Source organism: Elephantulus edwardii, unplaced genomic scaffold (genome assembly GCF_000299155.1).
Source record: "Elephantulus edwardii isolate Elephantulus edwardi_28Jun2011 unplaced genomic scaffold, EleEdw1.0 scaffold00282, whole genome shotgun sequence".
Lineage (NCBI taxonomy): Eukaryota > Metazoa > Chordata > Mammalia > Macroscelidea > Macroscelididae > Elephantulus > Elephantulus edwardii.
In genome coordinates this window covers 2875233-2897405 of record NW_006400032.1, presented here as the reverse complement: position 1 = coordinate 2897405, position 22173 = coordinate 2875233, and the positions used below count along the sequence as shown (strand labels likewise).

The window sequence follows — 22173 nt, the reverse complement described above, 5'->3', positions numbered from 1 at the left end:
TCACCAGTGTTTGGAGACAGTCAACCTTAACCTTAACACATAAAACCAGATGTAATAACATCCTTAACCTTAGAGGATCACTTATACACAAGTGATATATCGCACCTAGAGGCTGCTACATATTCTGCTAAATGATATTAAGGTGAAAGTAGTTACCACTGAGAATGAGTATTGTGTTACAAATAGGGACATTTTAACAAGTGTTCAAGGTCAAAGGACTGGCAAAAGTTCCTTCCCATGAGTAAATTATAATGAGCAATTTAAACAAAAATGATGTTTTATTTACATTATTCAAAGCATCTTACAAATAACATATTTGCATTCCCTAAGTCTTTTGGAAAGTAATTCCAGTTTGTGCAATAAATTTACAGGAAAATCTGAAGATATCTATTAGACATCTTTAAACCTAATCTAAGTTTTAAAAGATATTTCATACTCTTAATAGACTTTTATTTTTTAAATTAAAAAAATCTAAACTCTGTAGTGAAACATTGCCCTGCAGTATCTTTAACCAAAATACAAACCTGATTAGCCCATGAATAATACCAGTAAATTTGGGTGAATTATTTCCACCACCCCTCATAAACGCATGCACAAAATAAACATGGTAAATTACATTAATATTTTATTTCAATGCCTTTTTTTGGACTCTCTCAACTGTTGCTTTGCACAATTAAAAATTGGGTTGGTAGGGTTTCAATCTGCAGAAACTCACTCTCCAGGAATAAGTGAGGCGACAGACTATGATCAGGGAAAATTCTAAATGGCTTCTCTAGGAAGTCCTGTTTGCTACTAGGACTATCCCCTTCAGGCATGGCATTCTCTCCAGGGGGCCATTATCTTCTACTAGTTCCAGAAGCATCTATCCAGCATAGCAGTAAAAAGGATTTGGTTCAACCTTTATTTTAGTGCTCGATGGGCCAAGGATGAAAAAAAAGCTATAACGTCCTATAAAGATCTTATGAAACAAAGAGGATTGGCCAGTGATACTTTACTGTAGAAATGATTTGCATTTTTTCAATTTCAAAGGACACCTAGCTGCCATCTCTTAAATTTTAAAATTGACTACCTAGTCCTAGAGCCAAACAGGAAGGACAGAGACATCTCCCTTTTGGACCATTCTAATTTAGCAGTATGTTCTCCACCTCCATAATGCTTCTCTCATCAAATTATGGTGTTCCCACCATTTGGGTAGCTGGCTGAATGGGGAGATGGTAGGGTGCAGAAATAAAGCCTAATATTTGATACAGCCAACATAATTCTAAAATAGTCAGGTAATAGTGAGGTAGAGTTGAGAGAGTTCAATTTTTTTTTTTTTTAGCATAGATCTTTTGGCACATTCAAAAATTACAGACTCCCTATCAAATCCTCCTTTGTGACAAAGTGCTGGCAACTTAAAAATCCTTGGATCTATTTAGGAACATCTATGTAAAACCAACAGAATAAAGTCATTTGAAGAAATCCGCTCCTGGCACTTCAGCTATCATTTTATCCCCACACTGAAGCAAATAAAAACAATGCTATCCATTTGCTGAATTTATTTAAACAATTTAGAAGTATCATTGAATTAAACAAAATTTCTGACATGTAAACATACTGCCATGTTCCTGAAACAGATGTTAACCCCTGTATAAAAGTTAATAATTGCCTATTAGGAAAGCTGTCCATTAAAAAGGCCAGTCTTCAGTAAAACTAAAACCATTTCGTTTATCTTTCCTAGTCTGGCAACAGAATACTATCAGACCACAACCACAGATAATGAAGACAACATTGGATGGATAGATCAGTACCATTGGTTACAGCTGTTAAACAGTTTCATCCTTGGTGCCACATAAAAACATTTAAGCCAATCACATCAAATAAATCATGGCTTTTTTTTTTTTTTAGATCACAATTCACTAAGTGATGTTAATTATGGTCCTTGTCATACAAGTTTGGTAAAGGCTATATACAGTGTACATGGCTGAGCATGCACTATTTATAGTTACAAAGATACCTGCCAGTTTATTACAATAGAATTACACAGTGCCTGAAAATGGTGAAACATCTCACACTTCATTGTAATCCATACAGTTTCAAGCAGGAAATGTTCCTTATTTGACCACAATTGCATTAACTACATGAAAATTCTTATAAAAACACTCATCTCCTTCAGGAAATTGATGCATATTCTACACACTACAGGTTAAGGCAGTAAAAAAATGTATTCCTGATAACTGGAGGTCTTGACAATGTCAATTAAAGCTGTCTGATGCTAGTTTTTCATTCTCCATCAAATCCTCAAAGATCGTTAGTTTGTGAATGATTTATTTTTAAAGTAAAAAAAGAAGAAAAAAAAAAAGTAACTAAAAAGGGCTCACAGTGGTAAAAAGAAACTGCCTGGGGATCAAAATATGTAAGCTGGGTTTTGCTCAAATCTGAAACATGAGCACTAATTGTGGTTCTGCATCCTAAAAGTATAAAACGAACACAATAGTTTACTTTTTTAATTTAAAATATACTGTACTTTGAACAATTCAAGTAATGTAAGACTATAAAAAATAACTTCATCAACCATACAAGTGTCAACTGAATTTCCAATGTTTTAATTTAGAACTTCTTAAAAACTGTAAACTAAACCATGAGAGTTTAGTCAAAACAAATGATCAGCGATTTTTTTATTTGCACTTGTGATTCTTTTAATACAAATTGCTACCAACAAATATGTAAAATATGGCAGATTATGCATTTGATCAAAGCACTTTGATTTAAGCATAAAACAGATTCAAATGGTCTAAGTTCCGTGCATAAAATCCAAGAAGCACCTACACACCAGTAGGTAACCTTCTCTCTAATCAGAATCCTTTATTCTTCAGCTGCAGATGAGACAGGGCACAATCTGTTGTAAACAGGGTACTGTTGTAAAACCAGGATAATATTCTTAAATTAAGATCATTCTCATTAAATTGAAAAGATGTTCCCATGTGTCTTCCAGCACTGTAATATGTTCAGCTGACCTCTCATAAATTTCAGTTTCATAAATTAACTTTCCTTTGATTCCATTTTTATGGTGGCTGTGTTCACAGTTTTGTTTTAAAAATTGGTTGAAATTTATATAAAACTCTGTACATGTTCACAAATTATTGCATAAACAGCATAATCTTCAAGACAGTGTTTACAAACACATGTCCAATTCAGAAAAAAATATTCACGTTTCCCGTCTGGCTTTTTTCTTCTTTTTTATTTGTTTAGGAGATTCCCAGCTAGTTTCAGACTTGGCTAAAAAAACAAAAGGAAAACCAAAAAAGTTAGAAGGATATGAAATATTGTTAACCAAACACATTTTCTATGTAATAGAAAAGTACTGACAATGGAAAAAATGCTTAAAAGCACACAAGTAATGCCAAGTTTTATGTTCAAGTTTAAAGTCCTGGGTACAAGTCTTTCAAGTTATTCTGCCTGCTTTCTTCCTTTCCATAATGAATATATTATGAAGTTTAATCACAGAATTGCCAATATTTAATCAGCTCTGACCTAGAAGAGAGCTCAAGTTAAATGATGACTGGGATGGTGTATAAAAAGGATAATAAAGGTAGCTGAATATAGAAAAAGGGCAAAGAAAAATTTACAGACTCAAGAACAAGAGCACAGAAAAAGGGAGAGTAGACAGGCAATCAAAGAGGCTGGTATTAAACTATTTTCTCTCTTTATTTTAGATCCATACCTGAGTTCAAAAGATCCCAAAGATCTTAGTCATTGCAAAATAAGAAAAAAATAACGTTATTAATGGACTGTTGTCAGGTACCATAAAGTTAGTTCTGACTCCCTCTAACCTCACAACTGATGCTGTGTTGGAACCTGCTGTTGCTGCCACTTCTGCCAATAGAGCTTCTTAAAATTAGAATCTTACCACTTGCATAAGAAAAATACGTAGCACAAAAAATACAAAGAACCAAGAATGAGAATGACTCACTCTGTGAAGGAGGCACACTATTTTGCTTAGTATTAGACTTGGATTTATCTGTTTCTTGCAGCAACGGTGGCACTTGGGAAGAGCTCTTGTCAGAATCACTTTTTGATGAAATTACAGATGGCTCGGTGGAAACAGGTGGAAGAGTCTTGTTAGGCTATTTTGGAATAAAAGTATTTTAGGTGATTTTTTTTGATAGAAACATTCAAATAAAGTGAAACATTTTAGTTGTACCAAGAAGTTTTTTAAAAGCAAGTAAGTATTCAGGTGGTTTCTAAATGAAGTATCAGAAACAGTGCAATTCCTGCCTGCCCTCTAGTGATAGAATGACATAAATATACATAATATTAATGAATAGAGGGTGAGTGGTACTAAGACAGTTCTAAAATGTCTACTGAATTTCAAGAAAAGTGAGTAATTATTTCCATTAATTTTTATTATTACAAATTATTACAAAGAAATAGCATAACTTATAGACTTGTTAGTGATTCAATGCTGCTGTCATCACGTGGCTATCAAGGTGATTTGGACTTAACCACCACATGTGCCCTGTACAGTTTTCTTTACAGCTCCCATGGAGCTGCAGCGTGGATTTGAACTGCCAGCCTTTTGGCAGCAGGTGAGTACCTACCTGCCCACTGAACAACTAGGATCTCATCGTTCAGTAGTGATTCAATAGTTAGTCCATTTACCACCAATTCTCAACTTCTCCAAACTTGTGTGTGTGTGTGTGTATGTGTGTGTGTTTAAGACAAAGAAAAAGTATTTTTCCTTCAAAGAAGTAAGGATGGCACTAACGATATCTCAAAGAGGAGCCACAAGAGCTTCAGGTTCTTACCTAATGAAAAGAGAAGGACCTATACAAAATACAGACTTGGTTACCAGTCTCATTGATTAAAACAACTAGCATTTCAAGTCCAAACATCCATATTTTTATCCAGGTTAGTAGTGAAATGAGAATACTCAGGGTCTTTGTGAGTCTTCTCTTCCAGGAAGGAGGTCAATAGGATTTCTTCACTGAGGTAATGAACGATCAGGACCAGGTGATGACAAAAAGTGTCAATATTTAGAGTATCCTGAAGCTGTAACTATTTATGAGATCATTATACCCCTCAGTTATCTTCCAAAATAATGTATTTTTATATATAAACAACAATATTTTTATATAATAATCTGTGATCATTATTATTATGGACCAAGAAATAAGACCAAGTAATGTTTCTCTTATTCCTTGTTTTTCCAGGAGCCAAAACATCACCACAGTATGTCACAGAAGCATGTTCTCAATACATTTTCTTAACGATTAAATAAATGGATCATGTGCACCTCTAGTAAAGAATTTAAAGTATTTCCATATGCTATACTCTATCCAAGTAGAAATTAGGTATAGTCTTTGTCATTGATCTAGATCTTCTGTAAAATGACTCCTCCTTCTGATGCATTAAGTATTTTCCAGAGAAAGCATCTAATTAGAGAACCTGTCAAGAGGTGAAACCACAGTTGTATAATGTGCATGCTTTAAGGGAACTGTAATAACAGGCCACCTATCTCTTATATGATTAAGTATTTAATAGTAGAAAACACAGTCTAGTGGTTCTTTTTTCCATTGATAATGATATAACTCTGGCAAGTTACTCAACCTCTGTCGCCTTGTTTATAGAATAGGCCCAACTATACCTATCTCCTGGGGTTGCCATGAGGATTACATTAAGTGTATTTAAAACATTGAGCAGAGTTCTTCAAGAAAATATTACAGTACAAATCTTTCCTCCCCTTCTTTCTTTCTCTTTCCACCAGTACAACTCTCGAATTGCCAAAATTTTGTTCGTTAACTATTAAGAAAATTACCTGGTTATTTTTGATGACTACTTCTGCTGATTCACTAGTGCTTATGGTCTTTGTAGAAAAAGCTTTTTCCTGTTTTGGACGGACTTTAGAGGTATTCACTGGCAGTTCTTCTTTAATCTCTTTTTCTAATTCTTCAGGGTCCTATAAGAAAAGCAGTCTATTGGATAATACACACCACTAATCTTTACTAACACTCTATTTAGTATGCTGTACTAATATCCAGAGCTTTAGTAGTATAGTCTGTACGGAGCTGTGGAGCTAGCCCAAAGGTGACACTTCATATGTGATTGACTCTACTGGCAGCTCAGAAGGAAAAAGATGGGTAATCTCCTCTCCTGTGATTTTCAACCTCCAAAAGCCCACTGGAGGGTCAGCTATGAGGTGCTTCTCACTTGAAAGCAGTGAATCTTGACTAATATCCATAAGATCTCTCAAGAAAATAATTTTATTTCCGTAACTGTGCAAACAGCTTAAAAGATATAAACATAATTAAGCTTTTTAACATATATACACTGTTTATGTTGCTTACTAAGTTAGAACTGATACTACTTAAAAAGTAGGGTGTGTTGTCTTTTTAATTCACAACTGATTTAAATAACTTGAGAAAGCAGACAATGAATATATGTAAACATGTATTTAAGTGTTCTAAATCCCCAAAGAATTATTTTTTATCTTCTCTTTTAAGCTGTTGTTACAGACATAAAATTACAAACAAGTGTGTCATTTATTTAAAAACAAAAACATAGCCCCAAACTGTAAGGATCATAAAAAGACAAAATGGGACCAAATTCAGAAGCACTAACCTATGGTTTATGATATATGCCCTGCATATACATAGCCAGAAATGCATAACCAGGAGTAGACAAAATTGACGAATAGAACCTTGTAAAAATTAAGTCCCTGTAGATCAAAACCTTTTTTCCAGTAGGATGAAAAGAAAACCTACACACTGGGGAGAAAAATTTTTGGTAATGACCTTTTAGATGAGGGTCTCATAATAAAAGTTTAGAGAATACTACAGGGCCAAAGACTGATATAACCTACAGTAACAAAAAGGGCAAAAGACACATAAATGAAGACAGCAGGATGGCTGACAGACAAATGAAGAAATGTTAAAAATCTCTGAAAATAAGAAAGATGCAAATCAAAACCACAATGAGATCCCATCATATCCCACATGATCTTGCAAATTATCAACAGCTGTGGTGTGGAACTAGGATAAGACAGAGTGTTTCCCACACTGGGAAGTAAGATTTAAGGCGAGCAAGACTCGAGGGAGACTGAAGTAATACCCTGGTAGTGGACAGACTGTAGCATTGCTGTAGAGAAACTATGGCAAGCTGTAAGCAGAGGATACCTGAGATAAAGTCCACAGTTAAAGGTTTATGCTGTTTTGACAGATGCTTCAACAAGCTGACTTATAAAATGCTCTCAGGCAAATCTTCCTGGACATTTAGATTTGACTGCTGAACTGAAACCAGAGCCTGGTTTCATTCATGGTCCTGTGCCCCTATGCCTCATTTTCAGCTCTTTAGACACACATCCTTTATGGATATGCTCCGTATATAGCTCTATGGATCTCATTTAATTCTTTAAAAATTCCTTTGCAGTTAAGTAACTTATGCAAGGTTAAAACCAAACAAGAAAAATAACTGATAAATGGAAGAAAGATAACCTGAGGTTTGACATTACAAGTCAGTGCACTTATTTAGTGTAACCATTTTTATAGACAGATCGTTCCTTAAGAAGTAATACAGAAGCATTTTCAAACATAGCAGTAAGTATGGAAAATGACTATGTAGGCTACCTAACAGCTTCCTATATCCTAGATTGAAACAAATGAAAACAATTAGTTCCATGTCTTTAGTACGGAATAAAAAGACAAATACAGACAAACACTCATTTCTAGTAACCTAGTAAGTTTAAGTGAAGTTAAAAGATTTTTTATCCTGTCTTTAATATTATCTAACATTTTTTTCCCCAGGAGCCAGAGAGAAAAAAAGAAACAAAATTTCTGTTGATAAGATGTCAAAAAAAAAAAAGTCAAAAATACAAGAAAAATTCTAGATAAAATAGCCAGCTAAATTAGTGTCAAGTAAACAACTGAGACCATGATTTTTCTAACTGCACCAACATTCAGTTATTCATGTGTGAAACATTGTGTCCCATCATATAATAAAAATACAATTAAGGGAAATTTTTTAAACATTCTATGATTTTTCAGATGATTTTCCAAAGGTCTGAGATAGCATACTGACTTTTCTCTATTTCTTTATATCGACATACAATCTTTACATATTCTCAGCAGTAGGTACTTAATATTTGTGTTTTGATGCTTTCACCTGTGCAAGAGAGTTATCTTCACCTTGCTTCTTCTTTTTCTTCTTCTTCTTCTTCGATTTCCCAGCTTGAGGAGCTCCCTCACCTTTTTCTTTATCATCATCTGAAACCTATTAATAAAGTATAATAATAAAGTGAATAAATAGTAAACATTTTTATTAATCATAAAATTATGATTAAATTATTTCATGCATGAGATCCAGTCTTTGTGCCTTAAACGTGAAGTAGACTTATTATATACTGTTGAGCGGGAATGGACTTCTAGCTGACCCTCTAGCACATTTTTCAGAGGCAGTAAATCCATTGTCAGAGACTGCTCATCTTTCTCCTAAAGAGCAGCCAGAGGACTCAAACCATGTGCATCTGGGTTGGCAGCACAACTTCTTACCATTAAGTCACCAGGGCTCCCTAAATATGAGGCAGTAATAAAAGAAAAAAAAACCCCTAACATTACACCATTAAAGAGTTTTAGAGAACATGGGTATTTCTTTCTCTTACTGTCTATGTAACACTATGTCTATTTTCTTCCACATCTTTTATTATTCATTATAAGATCAATTAGAGTTATACAGACCTTAGTGTATTAAGAATGTGCTGATAAATAATTCTGTTTTAGTGTCGCTTTTAAATGCTGAGTGAACTATATTAAATTTAAATTGGCCCTGCCAATTTAACCAGGACACTGAAATGACAAGCTAGAGAATAAGAGAAATTTTCAAACTCCATAGCCAACAAAGGACTAGTATTTAGAATATATTAAAAATATGCATGATGCAACAGTAAAAAGCAATCCAATGAGAAAATGTACAAAAGACGCACACAGTTCAACAAAGAGGATATAGATGGCCAAAAAAAAAAAAAAACAAACCAAAAAAACCCACCCCAAACATAAAGCCCTCTCACAGTCACTAGGGAGAGTCACATTAAGTTCTCATTATGCACCTATCAGAAATGGCTAAAATGAAAAATATTAACACCAAATGCTTATGAAGAGACAGAAAAAAACGTTGTCTATTTGGATAGTAGTATTATAAAATGGTACAGTCACTCTAGGAAAAATGTTTGGTAGAAACAGAATATACATAAACCATAGATAGGATCCAGTAATTGCATACCTGGGTATTTATTGCAGAGAAATGAAGACTGATGTCTATGCAACTTTGCATGGTAGCTTTAGTCACAATAGGTAAACTGTAAAACTGTCCAGATGTTTTTCAACTCATGAATCATTAAACTTAACATACAAAACTCAACTATGAGATAGCATCTCACCCCAGCAACAACAGCAAAGTTCAACAGACAGCAAACAAACAAACAAAAATACTGGCAAAGTTGTGGAGAGACGGGAGCTTTAATTCACTGCTGGTAGAAATGTAAAATGATACAGATACTAGGGAAGGTGGTCTGGTGCTTTCTCAAAATGCTGGAAATAGAAATATCATTTGATCTAGCAATTCTACTACTAGGACTATATCCTAAAGAAATCAGAGCTGCAACTCAAACATATGCATATATATGCATAACCATGTTTACTGCTGTTACTCACAATAGCAAAGAGATGGAAGCAACAGATGAACAGATAGGAAAACTATGGTACAGTCACGCAATAGATATTATACAGCACCGAAAAATAATGAATGCCATGAAAAACTAAACAATCTGGGTGAGCCTGGAGGACATATCTCAGTCACAAAAGAACAAATAACTGCATAACACCACTGTTAGAAAATAGGACTGATGGGGTTGGAGGGAGAATAGGTTAAGAGTGGACAGATAACAAAACAGTATTGGGAATGTTGTTGTTATGTGCGGTCCAGTCGCCCGCGACTCATAGCAACCCTATGCACAACAGCCCTAAACTCTGCCCTAGCCTGTGCCAATCTCAGTGTCTCTCCTATCCCCATTACCCCAGTCACTCAATCAATCCATCTCATTGAGGGTTTTCCTCTCCTGCACTGTCCCTCCACCCTCTCAAGCACGACGTATTGGGAATAGATAAGGAATATATGATTAGGTATTTTACGTATGACAACAATCTGGAACAAGAGGTGCAATGCAAAGTGGACTGGGGGAAGGGAGAGGAGGGAAGAAAATGTGTGACAATGAAACAAACAAACAAAAAACCAACCACCAGATCATGGAATATACTGCTCTGCAGCAAAAAAGAGGAACTAGTGATACACACAATCTGGATGAAGAGGCAGAAGTGAAACCAACCAATCCCAAAGTGGTGGTGGTGGTGGTGTTATATGCCATCAAGTCATTTGTGACTCAGAGATGCTCTGTACAACAGATCTTAACCCTACCTATCCTGAGGCAATTTCACTTTCAATGACACACCTAATCCTATTACCCCAGTTACCGCGTCAAATCATTTTATCCAAGGTCTGCCGATTACATAAATTATATACTCTTCAAATTATAACATAATAAAAATGGAGAACAGGTGGAGATGGAAGGGAAAAAAGAGAGGTATCAAAAGAAAAATCTGGGAGATCTTTGGAATGGTAAAAATATCTGGAATTATGACTCCATCGTCAACATCTTGACTGGGTATTATTACTATGGGTTTTAAAATACTACCTATCACTGGGAGAATCTTGTTGTATCATCTTATAACTGCTTAAGAAAAAAAAAATATATTTTTTAAAAATCTGAGAATGAATGTCTTTAAAAAATAACACAGAATCTTAAAATAGATTTGTTTAATTAAAATTTATATGCTACTGCTTTACAAATCATGCAATTGAAACCACTATGGAAAATGCTTTTTGCTTATTTTACTAAAAAAACAACCAAAACAAAAACCCCCATTCACAAATTTAAATATACAAGAAACTTTTACAAGACTTGCAGGGTTTTCCTGATTTAATAAATATTGTACATTTGGTAAATTAGCTTTGTTGATGTGTTATTGTTACGTGCCACTGAGTCAAACATGACTTATAGTGACCCATGAACAAGAGATCAAAACTATGTCCTATCATCTTGTGTCACTGTCACTATCTTAAAACTTTAAATTTTTAAAAATAAAATACTGGTAAATTTAAATTCTTTTGTACTTTAATTCTATTTTCACTCCATTTCTTTACAGGTAATTTACTAAAATGGCTTTGTATAGGTCCAGCAAATAAATTTCTTATATAATCTTTTATCCATACTTTTTATAGACTTGGCACTGTATTTCCCGAATCTTTGTTACTATTTTGGAAATTCCATTCATACTGATAACAACGTAGCTTTACTTCATTAATTCTTAACTTCTGTATAATACGCTACTGTTCAAACACAACATTTAATTCTCCAGTCCTCAAATGACATTTAGATTTTCATTTTTACTTAAAAATGTATACCACTGATGGTGAAATAAATGCAAAAAACCTGATATGATGTATAGATCAAGTCTTCCATGTCACTGAGATGGTCTATTTTTTTAAATTCTGACATCAGCCACAGGAAAGTTCTAAGTGGAGAAATAAAGATCTTTGGCTGTACATGCACTAAAAACCAATTATTTGCATGATTACTGTGCATATAGGTGCTCTAGCAGGAAGCCTCTGGTTGTCCATTTCCCCTCCTCAACTTCCATGCTGTGTTAACTGTGGAGGCATGGAAAATGAAATCGTTAATAACTTCAATCTTTCCCCTCGTTATCAGTTCAGTGCTGAGGACTGTTGGCTTTTTAATAGTGAGGTGAAATCGGTATTGAAGGCTGTTATGGAGTCATTGTTTTAAGTTCTCTTCATTTTCAACATGCTAGATTTTTGTCATCTGCATACCGCAGGTAGCTAGCTAATGAATCATCTTCCTCCAATTAATGATGCTACAGTCTTCTTCATGTTGTCCAGTTTAATGAATTATCTGCTCAGTATAGACACTGCAGGAGGAACAGGGAAAGGATAGAACCCTGATGTAGTACATCTTTCCTGATTTCAAATCATCATCCTGGCTTAACAGGCCATGTGAGTGACCGATCCAAAAATGGCCAACAAATGCCTAGACTATTGATCTTTACACATTCTTTCTGAGATTTTACAACTTCCTAGACTGATACTTCATACGTTTTTTGTAGCTTTTGCTTACAACTTTGCTGAAAGCTCTAGTCCATTCATGTCATTACGGGAGATTCAACTCTGAGTTATTATATTTTTATTACCTTTCAACATGAGAGTCTCATTCTTCTGGTAGTATATTGAGTAATGTTCAGCTACTACTCACTATGTTATGCACCCTTAAGTTTGACTCAATGCTGACCTGCCGTGGGTTTACAGAGGCTATAAACTGCATAAGAGAAGACTATTTATCTTTCTCCATAGAACATGGAGTGGATCTGAACTGCATGCCTTTGAGTTTGCAGTGCAACTCTTTATAACCAGGTCACCAGAGTTCTCTAATAATTGTAACTGTAACAATTACTATGAGGAACTTCATTCTATCTCCATTAAAAAGCTGCCAATAGCTGAAATCTGAAACAGAAAATGCCCAAAACCTTTTGGTGTTACATACTAATTGTTAATGAAGATACAAATCCTTTCTGATGGGAATTAAGAAGTTAAAAGACTAAAACACACCAATCACACTGTTTACTCACCTTCTGATCATCAGGAATTGTTTCCTGTGATTTCAGAAGTGATGCTCTTTCCTCATCTACCCAATTCCCCCATTCTTCAGCTGGTGCATTCCAATCAGAGCTGGGATCAGTAGATGACAAGCCATCTATAATTTAAAAGTATAAATTAGGTATCTACCATTGTACTCAACAACAACAACAACAACAAAATACCATAAATTAAAACATAAAACAGTGAATTCCAATTTAAAAACCTAAAAGTCCTGTTTAAAAACTACTGCTTTCCTCAAAGCACTTTTTAAGTACTCTGTCACTTCTGCTAGATGTAGTGTAGTTAATGAAATGGAATTTTAAAGAAATTCCAGAAAATTCCCTTCTGTTTCACTGGTTAGTTATCACTCTCTCCAAATTTGCTCACTTTTCATTGCAAATATCTAACTTTGGTCTTGATAACAAAGTTATTTTGTTTTTTAAATTGTAGCCTCTTGAATGTTAGTCTTTACTACTAGAGCCAAAATTAGAGCTCCAACTGTCATATATCCTTCCTTATAAATTTCCCAAGATTAAACTGTTCTTAAAACTTTCCCAATCATAAGAGCATTTAACCTGTCTTTTTCTCTCCTCTTCCAGTGCTTAAGCTTTACCTCTTTTACACTTTTCAATGTAATACTTTTATCTGACTTTTCCCAAAATTATCTGAGTACCTTTTTAGAATTTCACTGATCCTTTCTCAAGAACAAATTATCACTTTAGACTTTAAAATCTCTTTCACTTCAGGAGGTAGTGAATTTTACCTCCTTTAGGAAACTACCAATGGCTAATTTGAAAAGGGAAAATGACCCTTTTGGTTTTTCTCTGCTAAGTGTCAAAATTCATTCTTCCCACGTCTATTTCACATCATGCAATTCCATATACAAACTCTCCTGTAAGATATAATTAGGTTTTCTTTATGCTTTAAGATGGGATTAATGGCTTATTTCCATAATAAGTGGTTAACAAGTTGTCTTAAAATGGCTTAAAAGAAAATTCCAACTGTTGACCACTAATGTAAATGCTTTTATTAGATATTTGATTCTTTCACCATGTGTAGGCTAGCCTCTATTTTTTCCTTAAAGAGGTAGTAACACTATGATACACCGTCCTCATGGGGACTTCCAAACTCATGTTTTGAAAGATCTGAAGAAATTCTCATGGTAGGGAAAAAAAGAACACAAAGCTCAAAACAACAGTCTGCAAAGTATAATAAAAATTATGTGAGAAAAAAAACAGCAATTTAATAACAACTGTATCTCAAAAGTGGTATTATAATCTAGCTAATCTTTAATATGCACTTACTAGCCTCAACAAAAATGGACTGATATAATCACTATAACAATGGACTCAGGCAGATTGAAGACTGAGAGGATGGTGTGGAACAGGAGAAGGTTCAGATCTGTTGTTCAGATGGTTGCTATGAGTGGTAGCTGACTCGATGGCACCTAACAACATGTGCTAAAAGGGGTTACTCTAGTAGGACAGAGTATGGTTTGAAAGATAACAAAGGATTTATTATAATCTAGGGGAGCAAAGAGCTCTGGTGGCACAGTTAGTAAGGAGCTGTGTTATTAACCAAAGGCCCTGCATCTCTGGTGGTAGAAATCCATCAGAGGCTTCAAGGAAGAAAGATGGACAATCCTGTCCAGTGTGATTTACAGCCTCAGAAACCCAATGGAGGATCAGTTTTGAGTCAGTATTGACTCCCCAGAAACGAGTTTGATTCTCCCTCTGCCTTGCTAGCAGTTATTTACTAAGTAAGTAATTAAAAGTGTAATTTATTATAAAGGGAAACATCTCTGTATTTCTCTATTTGTTTCCATAAGCAGGTATCTACAGTCCATATTATACAGTGAAGTTTAGAGTATGGATTAAATAAATCTATATTTGAATATTGCTGTACTACTTAATTACTACTGGGAGCTCCAGTGGCCTAGAGGTAAAGAGCTGCACTGCCAACCTAAGGGCATGAAGTCTGAACTCACCCTCTGCTCCGCAGGAAAAAGATAGGCAAACTCCTCCTATGTGGTTTACTGCCCCTGAAAACTGGCACACAGAGTCAACTATAAGCAGATTCCCACTGAGTGGTAAGCACCTCTAACTAGGGAGACTCTGAGGATCTAGTAAGAACGTGTGCTACAACCCAAAGGCATATGGCTCTAGTCCACTAGCTGCTCCATGGGAGAAATATGGGCAATCTCCTCCCTTGCCATTTATAGGCTTTGAAAACCTGTTAGAAGGTGAGCTATGAATTGGTCCAACCCAACTGCATATAACACTACTTAACTATTTTACTTTAACTAAGTTTCTTAGCCTTAATGGGCTATAGATCAATCTCGTAGGATTTATTCTTCACAATTCTTTTTTTTTATTTTTGTGTGTTAGTGTACCGTCAAATCAGATCTGACTGGTACAGGAGGAGATTGTCCCTCCTTCCCCGGCAGAGCATCTGGTGGATTCAAACCGTGAGCCTCTGGGATTGTAGTTTTAGCTCCTTGCCACTAGGCCACCAGAGCTCCCCAGAATTTATTCTTCACAATTCTTATAAATCTCTTCTGTAACATACACTTATCAGGTTGTAAGATACAACTGGTATTTCTTAATGTAGAAATTATTTCCACAATGTATCAGTCTGGGGAGCTCTGGTGGGTTAGTGGAAAGGAATTACATTGTCAACTTAAAGATAAGCAGTTCAAATTCACCAACTGCTTCACAAGAGAAAATGAGTAATATTATGTGCAATTTACTGCCTTTGAAAATCCACTAGAGGGTCAGCTATGGGTTGGTTCCAATTCAATGGTACACAGTAACAACATAAAGGAATCTAGTAGATATCTAGAACCAATCTCTCTTTATATGTAATTCCTTAACATAGTCGATGTTAGGCAATCTAAATCTCAAAGTTGTCACTGGCTTGACTTAAAACGCCCACATAACAAACCCAGATTTGGAGTATTATTGTCCATAAGTCATATCTCTAAGGCTGCTTGCCAGAAAAGACAAACTATTACATAAAAATCATTTAGGCAATTAAATGGGCAGCATATAAATGTATAAGTTCTTAAGAAATTTGGCAGAAGGAGGGGCGAGAGATACAAACACAGTAGCCCTCTTATTGCCTCAAGTTAAAACTGACTCAGAGCTGACCTTCCAGCAGGTTTCCAGAGGCTGCCAACTGGATAGGAGGAGGCTGTCCATCTTTCACTAAAGGAGCATTTGGTGGATTTAAAACAACCGCATTTTGGATTGGCTGTGCAGTTCTTTACCCACTAGACAACCAGAGCTCCCTAAAATTGAGTAAAGTGCTTAGCAAAAAGATTTTTTAAAAGGTTTAAGCAGTCATGAGGTTTGTGGGGAAACTACAGCTAATGGTTTAATGTCTATAAGAACATTAACAAAGGCACAAATCTAAGTAACTTTAAAAAGTCACATGGTGATGTTCCATGCTAATAATTCTGGAGTTTTAACTCACATAAAATATATTTTAACCTTTTTGTGACCTGTAAGACATACATATGCCGATGACATTTTCAACCTCTCAGATTTCTTGGGAAGATGCTATCACAAGTTATCTCCCTGGTAAAAAATGGTGTAACTGCGAATCTAAAGAATTAGGGCTCGCCTCAAAAATTCTACCACTTGAGATACCTGCTTCACACACTATCAGAATCTTCTACTATTGAAAATACTTTATCAACTAAATAGTCAAAGCATAAAACAATCTGGTTCTGAGGGACTGAAACAATAGACCACCTAAACCTATTAACTGTGACTAGCTTGGCAACATACAATTCTTAAAACATAAGCCTTAATTGGCCAAAACCTTCCTATACATAGTTTCCTTGGAATTAATTAAAGTTCTAGTTTTCCTAAGTTTTTAAAAACAGACCAATTTCTCAATTTTCAAAATTCTTCCATTAGTTTGCTAGTATCATCCCAAAATAATGTTTTATGTTTAAGTATCTTACTGTTGGCTAGTACTATTCCTATGATTTGAGTGACAGTTTATAGGGCAAATTTAATTTCCCAATCAATAATGTGTAATTTTGTTTTGTGACATTAGTTGTAATCCCTCCATCTAATTTAGTACTCTTCTCATTTCTTCCCTGTGTTCCTTGAATCAATCTGTCCTTCTGGACTGCTTTTGGGTCAACGTTGCACTTTTGGTTGTGTATGGTTAGCCATTCTGGGGTGTATGGTTCCTTACGAATTTTACTGTTCACTTGATAGACTTGTTAATTGGTGGGAAGGTGATCTCCAGGAATGGATTCAGTTCCAGGTTTGAAGATGTCTAACGGCCAGAGTCTTGGGGGGGTTCCACCAGTCTCCATTAGACCAGTATTTTAAAAAGACTAACTTTTGTTCCTCATTTCGCTCTCATCTTTCTATTGCAATTCTGATCAGAGAGGCTGTTAGTGGTAATTGGGCATGAATTAATTCTTCCGGTCTCAAGGTAGTAGAGGCTGCTATGGTTCACAGGGCCCATTAGCAAAGTAGACTAATTTTTTCACCCTTCTTTGCTCTGGACAAGGAGAGATCAACAGTCGCAACTTAAGATGGTCATTTAGACACCAATTGCCACTCATCAAAGTAGGATGTAGAACACTGTCTTTGTGGGAGATTTAATGCCAAATGATGCCCCCTCAAAGTGGTTACAGCTAAGAAATTCCCACAACGTTGACCCCCTTCATGCTTCTCTGTATATACATGGATATAATATGCCAGAAAGATATTCTCCATAACAGACCATATTAACTGACACCATTAATCAGACTAATACTAGATTAGTAAGAAAAGCAACAATGGCAAGAATACCAATAGGACTTAATGAATAGTAACTATAAACCAGCTTCTGTTCTACTGACTTTATTATGCATCAAACCATTTCATCTTTTCGATAATTTTACTATTTTTCTCATTTTATACAGTAGGAAATGGAGGTACAGAGAGATCATGTATCTTGCCTAAGGGCAAAGGATTTGGGTTTCACCTCCAAGTAGTATATTCTGATATAAGCTCATGATCTTAATCACTTCACTATACTATTTATATATTATTTCATTCACTACCTACTATAAATGCTACATAATTTATTTACTATTCATTCAGTGACTCTAGATACTGTCATTGGTATCACTGATAATTACTATCAATGATAGTTTCAATCAAAACAAGATTTTTTTTTTAATATGGGTGGAAATGATATTCCTTTACAGTAAAAAGAACTGATTAATATATTTTTTTAAAAAGTGAAGTAAAAATGTTATCTTTTGTATTTTTGTGTCATTTTAACTCACATTCAAGTGCTTGGGCAAACTGTCTTTAGGTCAAATGATGTATGACATGTTTATGCCTTTACATAAAGAACCGATTTATTTATTAATTATGTGGTAAAAAATAAAGCTAATCTAACAAAGTTTAAAGATTAATGTATACATTCTTGTACATGAAATCATAACTTCAGAATAAATAATTGTGCTCACTGATCACCAAAGATGGTACTTAAGATGGTAAATAATTCAGAGAAAATAAAAAAAACAGAAGCACTCGACTTTTAAAAAAAGATGGCCAATATAGCATAACAAATTAGAGAAAGTGTTCTTGATACATATTATTTAAATACAGAATTTTACAGGTACTTATTTTTAATCTTTAATTTTAGTAGCAAATCTTATTTTTAAATGTTCAAAGAACTCTTAATACAGATAAAGCAAAAGAATGAAGCTTTCTGTACAAGTGGAGAAGCACAGAGCTCCGTTGGAGACAAGTCACAGTGGTCCACTCCACCACAGCGCTACCTTCCTACAATCACTTCCATTACACCACACTTAATCTTCAGGCTTAGTCAGCACACTCATCATTTTTTCCTAAAATACAGATCTCTTTCCTCAAAGAATGCTTACTTCCTTACATAAAATATTATGGAAATACTTTCTTGGATTTATACTTTACGAAGAACTTCCATATTCATTAATAATTCATTAAGAATCATACAACCATCTTTGGAAGTAAATGGGCTTATATTAACTTCATCACAGAGCTGAAGTAATACAGACTAAAAGATAAATTTTAAAAAGTTCAATCAATATGACGTATGTTTTAAGCCATGACTAGCACTCAGCCAGTACTCCTTCCAACTCTCTCTTTAGCCAGCAATTCCGTTTTCCTCAATATAGCCCTAAGTACTATTCCCAACTTTAACTCCCTTAACCTGTAAGAACACTGCTTCACTCTGACTAAACTATTTTACTGAGTTGCCAGCTTACCTTCATGATTACTTACAATCATTGTCAAGGCTACATATACATGCAATAGTTAAGAACATGAACTCTAAAAGACAAACTATCAGAGTCTGAATATCAGCTCTACTATTTAACTAGTTTATGGCTTTAGGAAAAGCTCTACTAATTTTCTTTTGGCTGAGTTTCTTCTAGATATTATGGTTAGGGGAGGAAAAAACCCACAACACCACAAACCTAAAAAAAGTTAGGAAAACAATTAACTTACATTATGTAAATTACTATAAGCATTAAGTAAGTTAACACTATAAAAATGGGATAACGGCTTGCATTTGTTTTTATTATCATTATTACTCCTACTAGCTACTGGTGTACTGTCAGGTACTGAAAATACAAAAGAGGAAGATCTATTTTTAGTGGGTTTTAAAATTTATTTAAAGAAAGAAAACATGTTCTTTAAACCTTACTTTGAATGTATGTGGGTGTGTATAGACACGTGTACACACACACACACACACACACACACACACAGCCTAGGGGTAAGAAGCTGTGCTGACAATCTAAAGGCAGGAGGTTCAAATCCACTACCTGCTTTAAGGGAGAAGGATGGGAGAAGGATCTCCTCGAGTGATTTACAACCTCTGAAAACGCACTGGTGGGTCAGCTATGAGTGGGTTCTGACTGGACAGCACATAACAGCAGAGTAATAGGGTGTTGAAAGTACCACAACAATAAAAAACCCCTAGGTATGTGGTATATATATAAATATATATGTGATACTGAGTTGCAACAGACTCAGAGCTGACGTTCTGGCAGGTTTTCAGAGGCAGTACATCACATGGGAGGAGACTGCCCATCATTGCAAATCTGGTGGATTTGAGTAATATGCTTTTGGGATTGAGGTGCAGCTTTTTATCACTAGGCCACCAGAGCACCATCTAACCATCTATACAACCAATCCAAAATAATAAGGGTTAGAGTTATGGAAATAAAAAGACCAATAATGTTTTTAAAAAAGTGATAGCTTTCTGAACACAAAAACTATAATCCTCCCCCATCTTATTTTGTAAAAATAACTTGCCTTTATTAAGCCTATGCCTCTGCTAGAAATTGAGCTAAGCAAATAGCACCAGTAAAAACAAAAAAACAAACCTAAAAACCCTTCTAGAAATACAGAACTAAAACAAAACTTCTATCTAGGTATTATTTAAAAAAACTGGTTTCATTTTATATTTACTTAATCATCACTGTATATAAGTAGTATGCTTGGTATTTAATTATACTATTATGGTCTAAAAGGTGAGAAAACAAAGAGTTAAAAATAAAGCATGAGTTCAGGGTGCTAGAAAGAAAATTCTGATAAAAGAACTGATAATTTTGAAAAGGACATACTTAACCCAGACCATTCATCATCGATATAGGGTTGATTACGGCTAACATCCCACTGATAATCAGAAGTGGTAGACTGAGAAACTGGCTCAGCAGTAGACCCTTAAATGAAAAACGAATGCAATAAAATTAAAAATGGAATTTTCTAATGATGTTTCATTACAATAATTCTAAATTTTGTACATGGAGACATATTATTTATTTGTCCTAAAAGGAAATATTCAGACATTAGCATAAGAGCTCAAAAGAAAAAAAGTAGAACTGAGTGTAATTTTAGATTAAGTATAATAACTTAATCTATCTTTAGTCTTTCGAAGGAAAAAAAAACCCTAGAAAATAATTTATTTTATTTGTTAACATCTTACTACAGAGATAAAAAAAAATTAAATCAATGAATAGATGATTATCTAGAGAAGAGAGAGAAGTCAAAGCACAAGGGAGCTGGCGGTTTAGAAACTAACTTAAGTTCAGGTATATTTAAAGAGGATAGAATACCATCGAAATGGGGCTTTTTTGGTGTGTATATGGTGGTACAGTGAATAAATGAGTGAGGAGTATACAATTCCTTGGGAATCTTGGGAATCTGTGCTAGAAAACTCTAAAATTCATTTTAGAATTGTTGTTGTTGTTGTTAAATCCCTATATATCCTTGCCCTCCATCAGGGATATATATCCCAGGCTTTCTCAGTCATTATTTCCATTGTGTATTTTCCATATATATCAGAGTATTTAGATGACACTGATAATCATTAGGAATTCAGAGTCATTTATTAAGGAAAAAAAGACACCCGAAAGGGATTAACAACTTACCTAAATAATTTTCTTCTCTCAGAGATCTTACATATTTCTACTTGGTTATAAATAATCTTACTCCTTAGCATTCTACTCATAGAATACTCGGTAGATCCGTAAAGTCTATACGATAAGCACATTATCTCTGCAGCCTATGTAAATTTCTGTGACTTTGTATAATACTGATTATATTCCCTTTATAAAGTCATCAAATGAGGAAGGCAATTTACTAGCACCTCTTGGACTGAAAAATACAGATCCAGAAGCCCAAGCCTCATAGAAAAATCTAGTCACCACACTCTGTACCACTTATGGATACAGCTGTTATTATAATTAACAAAAGATACATTTATTTAAGTCGTTCTGAATTTAGGTTTTATATGTTAAGATTTTTTTTGGGGGGGGGAGGGGGAAGAGAAAGAACAAATGAACACCATAAAGTTTAATCAGAACCAGCCAAACTCATTTGTTTATTTATTGTTCTGCTACCATGTTGATGAGTAGAATAATTAGCAGTATTGGTCCACAAGGTCCAAAATACTAATCTGGCCCTTTACAAAAATTTTACTGACCCCTGATCTAGGCTAGTTATCCCAGACACTGTGTAAGTATAACCAGGCCTATGAATTCCAATGTGCACCAAGCATTGCAAATTAAAATACCTCCCCCATTTATATAAGATTTGCTAACTGTATATAATTTATATTATCATTTTAAAAAGACAAATTCATTTAAGTAATTCTGGATTTATTATATATTGTCATTAATAATGTACCTTCAAAGTAAACAGACACTAAGAGTCCAGTTATTATGTGAGAATTCACATAACCTAAAAGGGTTAGCTAGGAACACTGAATGAAGGTGAAAGGAAAGAAATGTAACTCTGTGTATGAGAAGAGCAAGCTAGTAGTAACAGGGAGGCAGGATCATGAAGGGAATGCCATCTGTATCTATTTGTCTGTCTGCCAATTCACTTCTGATCGCCAGGTTTTCAAATTTTTCCCATCTATACT

General features: G+C 34.7%; 1 protein-coding gene across 1 annotated transcript in view; it reads right to left on the bottom strand.

Moving 5' to 3' along the window:
* Positions 1–3187: 3187 nt before the first annotated feature.
* The window catches only part of MTDH (metadherin), a 66307-nt gene continuing 47321 nt past the window's right edge, over positions 3188–22173 (bottom strand). The window contains exons 7-12 of the mRNA XM_006900355.1: positions 20372–20470; positions 12729–12853; positions 8140–8247; positions 5798–5938; positions 3953–4106; positions 3188–3258 (exon numbers count right to left, since the gene is read on the bottom strand). Coding sequence (XP_006900417.1) covers positions 3188–3258; positions 3953–4106; positions 5798–5938; positions 8140–8247; positions 12729–12853; positions 20372–20470 — 698 coding nt within the window. The remainder of the gene's footprint in view (positions 3259–3952; positions 4107–5797; positions 5939–8139; positions 8248–12728; positions 12854–20371; positions 20471–22173) is intronic.